Genomic DNA, 15,101 nt, shown 5'->3' with positions numbered 1-15,101 from the left:
GAAATTAAATAAAATGAAATTTATTTTCTTCACATTATGATTTATGTACTTAAGACAATATAACTGTGTTAGGTAATAGGGACTGGAGCTCGCACTGGGTATAAAACTTGTGTTGCAAGACACCAAGTGTTGGTCCTACCCCTTTTACGACCCTTTATAAGATACGTGGAGGTATCGACTTGAAATTAAATCTATCTACTCAAATGTCGAATGCATCGTCACTAGCTTAACCAGATTTTTAATTTATATTGAAGAATAATTTGTACGGAACCCTCGGACGAGTCTACGGTTTTTTATTTTACTACTAACATATTTTTTTCCGGCAAATTGGAAGGGAACGGGAATATTAATCATATTTAAAATATTGGAAAATATTTTTGAAAAAGAAAAATAATCAAAAGTTAATAAACACTTATAAAGTCAGCCATTGACGGTCAATTATTCTCACGTTTCTGCAGCGCAAACGGCAGCGAAGACGTTTCATAAGTCGAGCCGTCATGCACGCTGTGACCAATACACGATCAGTTATAGTCGTGGGTGCTGCAGAAACGTGAGAATAATTGATCGTCAATGGCTTGCATTAAAGGCCGCTGCTGGGCCAGACTTCTCTTTTATAATGATTTGCAGCATTGACTTGTATACTGCTCTAGTGTTATGTTAATAGAGAGAGATGTATTCTTACTTATTAATGAATGTGTAAAATGTGTAATGTAATACTAACTATTACTATTTTAAACAACGTGTAAATGTATTTATTACTAACTATTATTATTTTGAAGAACTTGTACATATATTTTAAAATACGGTACGGTTTCATGTTCCTACAAAATCTAGTCATAATGACGTACTTATAACCTAATATATAGCTCTAAATAGCATTAAGTGAAAATCTATATTTGATTAAAAAAAAATAAAAATAGCATGGTTAAGATGTTTACAAAAAAAATATTTGCTTATAATTAATATTTGCTATTTTAAAAAATGAATTTAATTTACTAAAAATAAATATAAAAGTAGGCTAACTTTTAAGTACAAAACAATCATATATAAAACACAGTTTAGTTTATTAGAGGGGTACGCAATTCACTCTAAATATCCTATTTCTTGGAACTAGAAAGTTTACAAATATAAATATTAACATACTTTTCCTGACTGACTTATAATAATTATGTATGTAATATAAAATTGAGTAGGCATATAGACTTTACAAACAGCTAGTCTTGACTTTTCAAAAGGGCTTGTATACCAGTAAACGAATATGCAAATAATCCCACGGGCGCCGATGAGTCAATCTGCATGAAAAGAATAAATGACGTTCTGTACGAGAAGGGGAGGGGTTAATTAACTGGCATTCTGTAGGACGCCAGCATTGTAGAGGGGAGTTGGCCAAATAACTGGCGTTCTGTAGGACGCAGGCATTGTATAGCTTGGCAAGATCGTTCGTAACACTCCCGAACCACTGCGGGGGCCGAAGAGCAGGTAGCGATGACAGCAAAAAGTTGACCGCTACACATAATTTACTGTGCCATTACGTTACGAATAAGTCTTCAGATATCTCTGAATATCCTATATAACATAACTTGATATTTTAATAGACAAGTGTATGTATTTAAATATCTAGTTATGTTTATTATGTTAGTCATTAACTAACTATTTAATTAAATAATATTATAGTATAATAATCATTGGCGGAATAAAAGTTATTTGTTATATAGCTGTCTTGACTATCAATAACTTATTCGTCGTCGGACTCATTTTCTAATATCATGTACTTATCGTGTGCGTTTTGTTCTGACAGTCGCAGATCATTAAATACGAGTTGTCGTCGACAGTGACTGCCCACGACTGATGCATCTCACTTCCAGCCTCTGCCACGCGCGCACGATTTCATACCCGGGCTGTCCTTCGCCCCTTGTCGTCCGCATACTGTGGGAGTGTCATCAACGAACTTGCCAAGCTATAGAAATAAGTAGGGCGAAATAACTATCGTTTTGTAGGACGCAAACATTGTAGAGGGAGGGGGGCGAAATAGCTGGCGTTCTGCAGGAGACAACGTTGTAAAAGGGGAGGGGGGCGAAATAACTTTCGTTCTATAGGACACAAACATTGCAAAATAACTGGTGTTCTATAGCACTCCAACATTGTAGAGGGGTGGGGGTCGATATAACTGTCGTTCTGTAGGACGCAAACATTGTAGAGAGAGGGGGGCGAAATAGCTGGCGTTCTGCAGGAGACAACGTTGTAAAAGGGGAGGGGGGCGAAATAACTGTCGTTCTGTAGGACGCGAGAGAGGGGGGCGAAATAGCTGGCGTTCTGCAGGAGACAACGTTGTAAAAGGGGAGGGGGGCGAAATAACTGTCGTTCTGTAGGACGCGAGAGAGGGGGGCGAAATAGCTGGCGTTCTGCAGGAGACAACGTTGTAAAAGGGGAGGGGGGCGAAATAACTGTCGTTCTGTAGGACGCAAACATTGCAAAATAACTGGTGTTCTAGCACTCCAAAATTGTAGAGGGGAGGGGGTGAAATTACTGGCGTTCTGTAACCCGTTAACATTGTGGAGGAAGAGGGTAGAAAAGTGAAAAGTCAAGACACAGAACAATCGTTTTTTTCCGGTGTTGTGAAATGCCTGAAGAAAATACATAATATTTTCACAAACTAGACAAATTAAGTTTTGCTATAAATAAACCTCATGGATCCCTTAAATAACTTGCAAGCTGTTTTTTGTGCTCACCAGGAAAAACAAATTTTTCAAGAAAATTTTTCAAAAAGAATTTTTCAAAACATGCTTTAACAATATATTTTTGGGCGCTACGCTTAAAAAAAATATTACATTCGTCCATATTACTGGCAAGCATTATCCGATCTAAAATGTTAAACAGAAATATTAATATACTTTCACATACCCCTACAACTACTTTTATATTAATTTAAAAATAATAAAAAAAACCAAACCACAAAAAAAATTTTGTGATTGTTTATTTTAAAAATGCCAATGTAAGATGTGTATATAAAATGATGAAAAGACTTATAGTGAACGATTTATAGGGTAAATAATGTATGATGATAAAAAATCAATATTCTATTAAATAAAGATAATATGAATAATATACTCAGAGGCACAATTATCCGCCTACTTTAATATACTCGCGTCATATACAAGTGGGTGGATAATTGTGCCTCTGAGTATATATGTATATATAAATTTAAATAATATTTTAAGGGTAATGAGATAAATTAAATATTTAGTAAAAGGATAAAGTTCATTATTAAATTATTCTTGTACATTACCTATTTGACCGATCCATGCCAGAGAAAATAATCTAAATGATGTTAGTTGTGTAAGTCTAAAATTGAGAAATTTTGTTTGAGGAAAATCAGCAAATATCATGTGTGTATTTAATTGTGCAAAAAAACAACAAACAACAAACAACAAGTGAAATAATTACCAACGATAAGACCGATGGAACGGAACAATAATGGTAGGCGTCCACAGATCCGCATCGTACGTAACGGACGCATTGCATCAAAAGGAACGTATTATTATTTGTACAGAAAGTCAATGCGATGCGTCAGACATGTATAATAATAATAATCGTTTAATAATCGTTAATTTCTTATTAATACTATAATAACAAATATGGGCCGAAACCTCCTCGTAGGTATATAATTATCCGTGTTAGGAGGGCTCGCTCTTCTATAACAAAGGTATTAAAATTACTAAATTAACAAATCGTTTTTTCTTCAAAATTACTCACAGTAATCATTAATGTGAGTGTGTGCGTGTGTATGTGTGTGTGCAAGCGAGTGTAACGGTGTATTAAAATGATGTCTACGTCAGTTTGAATGGATTTAATAATAGTGATTCTGTTTCTTCATAACTTTTTGTTTTAAGCCCGTTTGTAAGTCTAATTTTTTAACCGACTTCCAAAAAGGAGGAGGTTCTACGTTCGGCTGTATGTATGTTTTTTTATTTCATGTAATTAAGCGGGGTAAATATTGAGCGTTTCGTTAATTTTATTATAAAGGTTTGCTGATTTTATTGCTGATACTGATTCTGAGGAAATAAGGTTTTTACAGCAAATACATTAATAACATACGTATAACGTATGATGCGGATCTGTAGACGCCTTTATAAAATGTAAATATTACATACACTGTAAACATTATATACACTGGCCAAAACACATGAGAGAAAAGCCAAACTATTTACGAAATATACATTATAATAGATATACCTAAGTAGTCAAGTAAATATAAACGATAACGCTATTGAAACCATATATGTATAAACAGCGATGATTGACTATGTTAATCACACTATATTCTTAATTAGAGTTAATTAGAGTTATTCTTAATTAATTAGGAAGAGTATTTACTTAACTAAGGAAAATATTAAAAAAAAATTAAGACAAAAATTTAAAATATATCTAACATCAATATGATAACAGTAATTCATAGTACTTTAAAAATTAATAGTATGTAATATGTAATGATAATACGAGAATTCTATATATTATATTGTGTATACCTATTTTTTTAGCCTCTCATACATTTCTTACGAATGTATGAGTGGCTAGAATATACTAATAAAGTTAAGTATAATAAGTATCTTATATGTTAACCCTGAATAGGGGGATGCCTCGTTAGTACGCTGCATTGCGTCGTCGCAATAGGTCAACGCATTGCATGCTACACCTGTGTTGCAATGACGCACGACGCACGCACCCAGTCATTCTTAACAATGGATCGAACTATATGAAATACTCTCTGTCGTAGTAAAGGGGCTCCGTTGAAACGTCGCTGCGACGACGCGACGCTTCCTTATGGCATGTCGTTTAAGAGCACCTGCAGTTGGTCGACTAAATTGCAGAGTAAACTAATAGGTATAATAATATATAAGATACCGCACATCTCCAACTCAATCGTCCAACTAATAAATTGGACACCGATCAGAACCTCGATTCCCTTTCGATTACTCACAATTAAAATGTCCAAATAAATTGAAAAAGTTTGTTGTCGAAGTTGTTCGATAGTCGGGCAACTTACAGTTGTATGTTTGCGGTCGCTCTAATATAGTATGGAAAACAACTCGGCATCGATATTTCGACGTTGCAATGTAACGTAATGCGCTAATGTGGTATTGCACTAACTATTTGTGTGCCAAATTTTATTCAATTCCTTTTAGCTGTTATGGAGTAACAATCGTACAAACATACTCATAACAAAAAATCACAATAGAAGATACTGTTATAAATTATGTATATTTATAAAAAAAATACTTTTATTAGACAATGTTCATCCCACAATGAGGCAGCATAACAAAATTCAAAGAAGAAAAGTGTTATTAAAGATCTTGTATCTTATTTTACGGAAAACCCTGAGTATCTGACGTAATTTCAAACAACTTTACCAACAGATGTAGACCAGCATACGACTAGAATGCATACTTTCTGTTTCTTGACAAAAGTTTAAATATTGTAAAAATTTCTTGCACTCGCACAGGTAGATATTATATGTAAATTGTATACATATTTATACACAAATGAAACATCACGCACTCTTGGAAAATAGTTAATGTATAATTTAGTTTTAATCAGTGTTTACAATAATGTTGATGTCTATTTATTTAATTATGATATGTAAAATATTAATAGTAATATTATTGTTTTTTAAAATCGCTTGAGAGAAAGATCTCGCGATCAACCATTCACCCACGGCTGATTAGTGCATTAAGACGGTAGTTGTAAAATAAATAAAAAGTAGAGATGACTTTGAAAGGCATATGCCTTTCAAAAAAGATGATATACCTAGTAGATATACATACGAGTATATCTACATATACAATAGAATATGTAAATATATTTAATAAATGTGTATATAATATACAATATTGAATATACGATTAAAAGTGTGTCATATATAATTATGCAGTATATGTATTGTCGGAGAAAGGTTTACATCAGAAGCGCATGTGAAGGGCAAAACAAAATTATTGAATGAAAGCCTATTAGGTCTAACAATGAAAATAAAGAAAGTTTGCAATAAACCCTCTAGTGGCCGAGAATAATTGACTTGTGATCCCGGACTTGTGACTGATAGATGTAGGGTTAAGTACGTCCTTTAAAACTAGTTAACACTCCCGTTCATTGCTCAATTCATTCTCCCTGTTCAGCCAAACCTGGCAATATCCCACCAGAGCAGCACACGTTCTGATATAGAAGTAAGTCGTGCTATATAGCCGATTACCTTTTCTCCGATTACATTATCCCTACAGTATTATGTTTTTAGTAAAAAGTAATTCACTATTTTACAATACAATATGGTTGTATGTAGTAATCGATATTTCTTAAAGTATTGGTAACAGTTGCAAATCTTCCATTTATCGGATCTCTACGCCGTCTTCAGATTCTGCTCTTAATAGTTGTTCATAGAATCGGTACTGTATCAGAATATAATTACGTTAGATTTTGGTTTCGTCGTTTCTGTTTATGTATGTTTGATGTTAAAGACACACATTGCATATGCAGGCTAGTCGTCAAAAATTTTGATAATCCATGCGCAGTTCCCATTTCTGTAGGAATATGGGGATAAAATAATTGACATTTAATAATATTAGTAAAAAGATTTTTCAAATCAGTTTAGTAGTTTTTAACAAATAATTATTTTACTAAAATAAAAGTCAATACGCAAAAATATTAAAACGGCATTTTTTTAATTTAAGTAACCGTATCTTTAATAATAAATTAATTTAATTAATTTATTTTATATACTTCATAAATGAAGCTAGGTAATTTATTACATATATATAAATAGTTTTCTACTAATTGTAATTGTATTTAATATAATGTGTCACTAAGGGTTTCGGATTCGACGATAATGGTGCAGTGTTTATAAAAAGTTAAGAAAAGAAAGAATGACAATGGAATATTTTGTACGTTTAAAATATTATGTACCGCAGAAATTAAGGAATTATACATAGTAAAAAATATAAGGCTATCTTTTAAGCGTTTTACTGTGTACTGAACATATTTATATATTATAAATATTTTTTCTTATTACAATAATCTACAATATCATTTACTATGAGTTGTTTACATATTAAAACTTAAATTATTTATTCTGAAGTATTATATATAGTTAAATCGTTAACGTTTTCGTATTTACTTATTCTTATAATGCTAATGATTAAGTGGAAACCTACAACCTGGGCAGGATTTATTTTTTGTCCTTCCTTTTTATTAAAACCTGATGAAAACTGGTTTTTGGTTAATTGGAATCGTTAACACCAGCCACATATGAGTACCTACGTCCTACATAATAATATGAGTATAAATAATTTTATTTTTCCGGTGAGAAAACCATTCGTGTCAACGGATACAATGGCATTCGTAAAAAAATATGATCATAAAAGATCTTCTGTTATGATAAGTTTATTTTTAAAAACTTTAAATTTATTAAAAAGACTTGACGTATTTTGTTGTTACATACAAATATGTATTGTGCTTGTATGTTAGAATATAATTATGTAATTTATAATAAAAATTTAAATAAGATATTAAATTAAAATATGAAATTAGTAGGTGTTTAATTGATTTGTTTTATTTAGTTAAAATCAATTAGACCCGAATCAATGTAAATTTGATAAGATGAGGGTATTGGTATCAAGGCTTTAATAAAATGTTTAAGATATAATTATTAATTATATTATTAATTCGTAATTATAAGTGAAATGTAGTAATATTTGTATTAGTTGGTTAATTTGGTGTTAGTATAAATGAGCTTGTTCTTAAGATTTAATATATAACAAACGTGTAACTACACCAATTTCATTCTTCTGGTTATTCTAGATGATGAACTTGAAAGAGGTTTCAATTAATTAATAAGACTTTAGTGGTCACGCGGTATACAATGCGTGTTGACGACACGCACTGTATAAGAATATATTGTTAATCATTTGTATTGTAAAATCTTAAATATTGCTCTACAATATCGTATGGTGTATGGGACGCCTTAAACATAAGGTACTAGATAAAACTTATTGCACACTAGCGTACGTCGTTAGCGTGAAATTGAATTTTTCATAAATCCCGCGGAAACCATGCATTTTTTCGGGATAAAAAGTAGCTTATATTTTAGAATGTAAACTATCGTGAGTGTTATTCATATTAATTGGTTATGAAACATATTTAGTATTAGTAAATTCAAATGAAAATTAATTTACTATTACTGCTGAAAATCAATTGTCCTAAATTGCATAAAAGCATTTGTTGAAGTTTGATTTTAGAATAACTACACTTTAAGACCACATTACTAGACTGCAAAATAGTTCTTCATAGAACACAAAGCCTGAGACACCATGCAATGTTTAAATATAAATAGTAAGTATCAATAGCTCAACGGTAATGGAGTCTGACTCATCACCGCGGGTTGGTGGTTCGATCCCTGCCCGCTGGACTATTGTTCTACCCACTCCTAACACAGTCTTCTCCGATTAGTTGGAGGGGTATGGGAATATTGGTCACAATTAAAAGATATGGCGAATATTCCTTAATTAAATGTAATTAAAACTAAGTTTATTCATTTTGTAATCTAGGTAAGGTAAATTGATAAATTTATAAATGTGTTTAAATTTCGTAGTAACAAAATAAATGTCTGTACTTGATGTTAAATAAAGCAAAAGAAAAACGTAAACTTTATTTATTTATTCCAACATCCACATTCCAGAGAAGATAGGAGAGTGGCGATTTGATTTGCTGTTATTAAAAGGTAGCGCAATGTTTTTTGTAATCACAATAACTTAGTTTGTTAATTAATGTTTGACTTTGATATCACTTTTACCATTCAACTGCCAGACATCGTAATGGTCTGCATCCATACTTAGTTGATGCCTCTTGGACTCTTTCGAAACGTTTCGGCTCTTCGTTTTTGATCCGCACTACGAAGTTATGGAATGTCCTTCCAGCTTCCATTTTCATATTATGTCAAGAGTGAAAGAAATTAAATGTCACTTGTCTCAACCGGGCCAGCGTGGTGGACTATTGGCCTAACCCCTCTCGTCCTGAGAGGAGACTCGAGCTCACCAGTGAGCCGAATATGGGTTGATAATGATTGAATACGTATCTTCTAGGCAAGCACGTTCCACTATAGGCTGTATCATTATTCACTGTCAGGTATGATTGCAGTCAAGCGCCCGCCTTATAATGTAAACAAAATTGATACATTCAGCGAAAATCAAATTCAAAAAGTCAAAGTTAGTTTGTTTCGTGTAGTTGGTTTACATGCACTGTTTGAAATGTCAAATTTTATAAAGAGCACCGGTTGTAAGGCAGCTTCTGGTAAGGTCTGGTAAAAAATTCAACAGTTGATCCTTTAAAATCAACATTCTTTACACTGTTTATTATTATATCATGCTGCCTAAATACTTATATTACTAGTGCAGATTAATTCTTTACACATTTTAAACATTCTTTAAATTTATTACACACATACATAAGGACAATAAGGCAGTTTCGTATAAAGGATATAAAATTCGACAACTTTATTTTCGTGCTTACTTACAGACTAACTTCCTGAATAAAATAAAAATCACATATTTTTGTAATAACATAAATTAATTACATTCTTGATACTACCAAACAGTTGAAAGGTGCCGCAGACGCTGTGGCACCATCAACATGGTCCAAAGACGGTAGAGATTCCCCTGGACATGGCAAGAAATTGAATCTCTGAAGCATAGTTGCTATGAAGATAAACATATTACATTTAGCTAATACGTCTCCTAAGCATCTGTGTTTCGCAATTCCGAAGGGGAAAAAGTAGTCCGGTGTACTAAGCTTGCCGTCAACAATAAATCTTTCTGGTTTGAATCCATACGGTTCCGAGAAAAGATCCGGATTCATCAAAATGTTTGGAAAATTGCTGACCACCATTGTATCCTGAAAATAATCATTTTATATGTTACCGCAATGTGTATAATGCAGGTATTCTATACAAAGCCTAAGCAATGTATCAAATACCTGGTGCGTATTAGCTATTTTTAATTTAGTGGACATGATTCTTCATAACATACATTACCTAGTTAATCTATAAATTGCGTAGAGATTCTATAAATTACCTCCTGCTCCACCGCCAATGTGTAAAATAAACAGATTTTGGTAATTTTATAGAAAATTCATAAAATAATTGCGTAAGCTATTATATAGAGGTTTAATAAATCATACAATTATAATTCTCAATACAAGACTTTTCACTTTTTTTCAAAGTGACCCAATTAAATTATTGCTACAGATTAACATAGCAAATACGTTTTCAAGACTGAAGTATTAAGGATTCTCCTCGGATTGAGATAAAATGAGGCTGTAAATCGTGTAAAACGTTTTGGTGTCCTAAGACTTGTATCTAAATAATCGTAAAATCTCATGTCTGCGCTGTAGTATTGATGATCAAGGATATAAAAATATCAACTGTTCACGGATACCGCAGTCGATATTTTTATTTATTATAAAAATTGTAGACTATATAGTTGGCGAAAATATTTGATTAAAACATTGTTTTATTGTTATCTCTCAAACCAAGATTTACGTCTTTATTTGGCCATAGTGGCATCTGGGCTTTAAAAGCACCAATAAACATACTGACAAACTGCGTTGGTCATTAACATATAATTACACAACCGACTTCAAAACATTAACATACCTACAACACTGAAAAGGGAAAAATACAAATATAATATTTTCTACCTATTGATCACTTTGAAGGCGGTGTCAAGTCCGTGTGTTATTTACTTACCTCAGGTATATTATATCCAGCTAAGGTAGTGTTTCGTAAAGCTCTATGAGGCACTCCAAAAGTTCTGCCCATAAAATGGCGAATACTCTCTTGCACAATGGCTTCGATATAAGGCATACTGTAATTAAATGAAAATATTAAATACGAGTAATAGTTTAAATAAAATATGAAATTAAAACTAGAAATTAACTTACTTAGGGCGGTCATCAAGACATGGTCTTCGATTTTTACCAATAACAGTATCTATTTCTTCTTGAGCTTTTTGCTGAACTTCTTGTTCTCTAACCAAGTAACTAAAACAGAAACTCAAGCTCTTACTTGTTGTTTCCGTCCCAGCCATAAACATATCCATACAAATTGCCACTAGTTGGCCTTCGGAGTACGTATTCACTTCCCCATGATCATTTAAAACTCTAATATAGGCATCCATGAAATCTCTGTCTTCATTTTTAGGGTTGAACCGTAATTTATGGTTCGTTATTTCATCGCGCAGAAATTTCCATATTCTTTTATGTGTTCTTATAAAATCTGTGTATCCCGACGATTTTGGTGCTAGCAGGCTTAAAACTGGAAAATGACTAAACACACATCCAACCATATCGATTGCTGAAAATAATTCGAACAAAATATTCTGTAACAAAATCATGTCAGGTTCATTTGGCTTGTAGCGTAGTCCAGCCATCATGGACCACAGGGTATTCAGAATATAAGTATTAAAAAAACTGTGCATATTTTTAACGACTGCAGAATTATTATTTTTCATTAAATCCAATACATCGTTAATCATGTGCCCTGCTTCAGAAAATGTTATCTCGCTCATTGTTCTTCTACCGAAACCAAATTCCCTTAAATGTTTTAAGAGAAATCTTCTCTGTTCTTTCCATAGTTCACCGTCTGTGAGAAGAACTCCTCTTCGTTTACCCCAAGTTCTAGTTTGATAAAAGATTCCTTTTGGTCGCCCGTCGATATCTTCATTATTAAGCATTTCTTTGTTTGCTTCTACAGTATTAACCATTACAATTCGGTCTTTACCAATTTTCAGACCAATTAGAGGTTCGCCTTGACAATAAATAGCTGCTAGCTGTTTAACACTTTTGTAGAGATACCCAGTCTTTTCTCGCATTTTGTTTACTTCTATGGCACTTCCTACAATTGGCATCCATTTTGGACCAGGAGGAAATTTTTTAGGTTTTATAGTGTCCCAATAAAGTAATAGGCCAATAACAAATACAATGACGAGTGCTGTCAACCACATCTGTAAAAATAACAATAAAGAAATTAGTAATATTTATGTAACGATTAATATATGTATTAAATATTATTATGCTTTATTTTTTATTATAAAATGAACAACAATTAGAATTTTAAAGTACCAATATGTATAATGGTAATTGATAAATAAAGTTTACTATAATCACTATAAAACTGTAATCATTTAACTACAAAACTTTAGTTAATTTAACGGCAGCTCCGATGGATATTCTCTTTAAGCCAGGGATTTTTTAATTATTATTTTATTTTAAATACGTGTTAACCGTTGGGAGGAGGTCGGGGTATTATGCTAAAATGTTTACTTTTCGTTTTTAAATTAATTTCGAAGTTATCGATTATTATTACATTTGATAGGAGTACCTTTCCTTATTTTTAGAGAAAAGTATTAAGTTATTGTTAGAGACGGGTTAACATCATAATGTTGGGTGCTGGAATGGCGACCCCGACAAAAGGCCTATGTCCTGCAGTGGACGTCCATCGGCTGATATGATGATCTATACCCCTGAAAAGCGCAGCTCTTCTGATTTTTAAACCGTCAAGCTTCATAGCGCTGTGGTTTGCGCAAGACAAGGCCCCCAGTCACAAGCCGGCTGGTTATGTAAAGAATATAGGTATAGTATTGTATAACGCGAGAATTGCACTCTATCGCGTCCATAACTGGTTTCGTTGGGAAAGCCGGTAGCGTCATGTATTTAGAAACGCAGTATTTTACTAAAATTTTTAATATATCTAACAGACTTTACAGATCTTATATCGATGGCAATATTACCCGACTGCCAAGAAGGGTTATGTTTTTCGCGCGTAGTATGTATGTATGTAAGTATATGTACCTAATATTTTTTTTATTTTTTACGTATTTAAAAGTCCTTATAGACTCGCGGTGAAATTTTCGTATTCTGCAGTAAGGGTATCAAATTAAAGAACTCATCGTGAGGATTCTAAAATGGTATGTCACGATAAAAATAATTACAATTAGAAAAATTTAATAAACTAATTTTATGTCAAGAATTTTAGTACACGTTTCAATGATTATCATTTTAAATTATGATTGTAAGACTATTATGATAATTTTTATTTTAATATTAGTATAGACTAAACCTAGCTACACGATCAATGTAATTTGTAACATGACCCATGTTGTTTTATAAAGTAAAGAAAAGGTAAAAAATAAAAGTAAAAATGATTCCTTTTGTAAACATGGATTGAACTCTACAAACAAGAGCATTGACTTGTATCAGTTATAATACTTTCAATGCGAAATAGTGCGTGAATTACCGCTGTATTACGTACATGATAATCAATAATTAGTAGCTTCCACGTTAATTTCGATAATCCACATTTTATATAGGAACTATATATACAAATTAAAAAAATAATAGTGGAAGCTACTAACAGGGTTGACCCATATCAAATTTAATATAAAAAAATATTAATTTCGTGTAGTGGAATAAGAGTTCAAAATAAATCATATCAAATAATTATAAAAGTTAAGGAATTCATAGAAAAGTTAGTTTAGAAATTATGTACTTATTTAATAAATTCCAAACGGTAAAAGGCTGTTATCGCGATGTTTCTTGATAAGTATAAACGACATACTAATTATTAACTAATAATTCTGTTAAACACTCTGTTTGGTTAAAGATTAAGTTTTTACGTAACAACATGAAACAATCAAAATATAGATCACCACGAAAAAAAAAAAAAAAATATTTTTTTTACCTTTAGTAGCACGCTAAGGATCAATTTACGAGTAAGACCCTTTTAAAAAGGTGTTATTCTACCCTATTAGTAGCTTCCACGTTAATTTCGATAATCCACATTTTATATAGGAACTACGTATATAAAATGTAAAATAAACGTGGAAGATACAAATTAATTACTGATTATCATGTACACAATACATCGGTAATTGGTTATTTCCCAATAGAATATAATAGAGAAGAGAGACTCGACTGAGAAATAATTCCAGTTTAACGCGTATAAGAATTTAAATATTAAAAAAAGATGTACTTAATATTATTTGTCTATGTTTTTGTATTTTACATATAAATAAATAATAATTGTTAAATACCTAAAAATAGGTCTAGTATCAGTTGAGTGAACATAATATAAGGTATAATATTTTTAATTAGTACACGATTAAATTTTCCAATAATAGCGTCCACACCTCGTAAGTAGAATAAAAATAGTTCTTAATGAGATCCAACAAAATCGGGACGTAGCTAATAATTTTAATACATCATTTATAAAACATATTTCGCATAGCAGTTTATCACAATAAATTTAGTTATTAGATTATCTATTATTGTTACAAATAAAATAATATATGATCAATAAAGTACACACATAAAAAGAATCATATAACACGTTTTACAAAAACATTTAAAAATGTATATACATAATTGAAATATATTAAATATATTTAATTTCAGTATAAATTTTACGCCTGTTAATTATTTAAAAAATATCTGTGTATTTACCTTAAGCGGATGTCATATATCCAAGTTTTCACCGTTTCCCCGGAAAGCGTACAGAAAAGCAACACGTAGTAAATATAAATATATCTAATATAATTATAACAATTACAGCCAAAAGGCTGTAGGATTAAATAAAATTATACTTTTATGTTAATACAACCTTTCTAACTCGCGCTAAAGATATGCTTGTACTGAGCTGGTTCTGTTGTGGCAATGGAATTTTGGGTGGGGAAAATTTAAGAGGGATCGCTGAACCTGCTCGCGTATTCAAACGTGCTCTTGATAAAATAATTGTCAACTTAACGAACATATCTCTCATGTGTTGCTCACACACTTTGCATGCTCAAGTGCTTTTTTTTATATATTTAAACCTCCAGCTGCCCCCATTTGAGTGTCCAAGCAACCGGTGGTCAGGGCTCCAGAATGAGGAACCTCCTCACATTAAAGCCGCCTCAAGAATTAAAGCCTTTAATTAAAGAATTAGCTTTCTGTATCTGAGCAGCTGTATTCAGCAGTTAATCTCGTGAACAAGGTCCAAGTATTTTGATACTTTTTCCAGACAATCG

The 15,101-nt window shown here is 31.9% G+C and overlaps 1 protein-coding gene across 1 annotated transcript; it reads right to left on the bottom strand.

Annotated features, from left to right (window-relative positions):
- Positions 1 to 9,481: 9,481 nt before the first annotated feature.
- LOC112047849 (probable cytochrome P450 303a1) lies at positions 9,482 to 14,736 on the bottom strand. Its single transcript, XM_024085122.2, has 4 exons — positions 14,539 to 14,736; positions 10,981 to 12,041; positions 10,787 to 10,904; positions 9,482 to 9,933 (listed from the first exon to the last, which is right to left on the bottom strand). The coding sequence occupies exons 2-4, from the start codon at positions 12,039 to 12,041 to the stop codon at positions 9,613 to 9,615; spliced, it is 1,500 nt and encodes a 499-aa protein (XP_023940890.2). The 5' UTR covers positions 14,539 to 14,736; the 3' UTR covers positions 9,482 to 9,612.
- Between the last annotated feature and the right edge of the window lie 365 nt (positions 14,737 to 15,101).

Source organism: Bicyclus anynana, chromosome Z (genome assembly GCF_947172395.1).
Source record: "Bicyclus anynana chromosome Z, ilBicAnyn1.1, whole genome shotgun sequence".
Classification (NCBI taxonomy): domain Eukaryota; kingdom Metazoa; phylum Arthropoda; class Insecta; order Lepidoptera; family Nymphalidae; genus Bicyclus; species Bicyclus anynana.
Note: the sequence above shows the minus strand (reverse complement) of the source record. Positions and strands in the feature narration are given on the sequence as shown.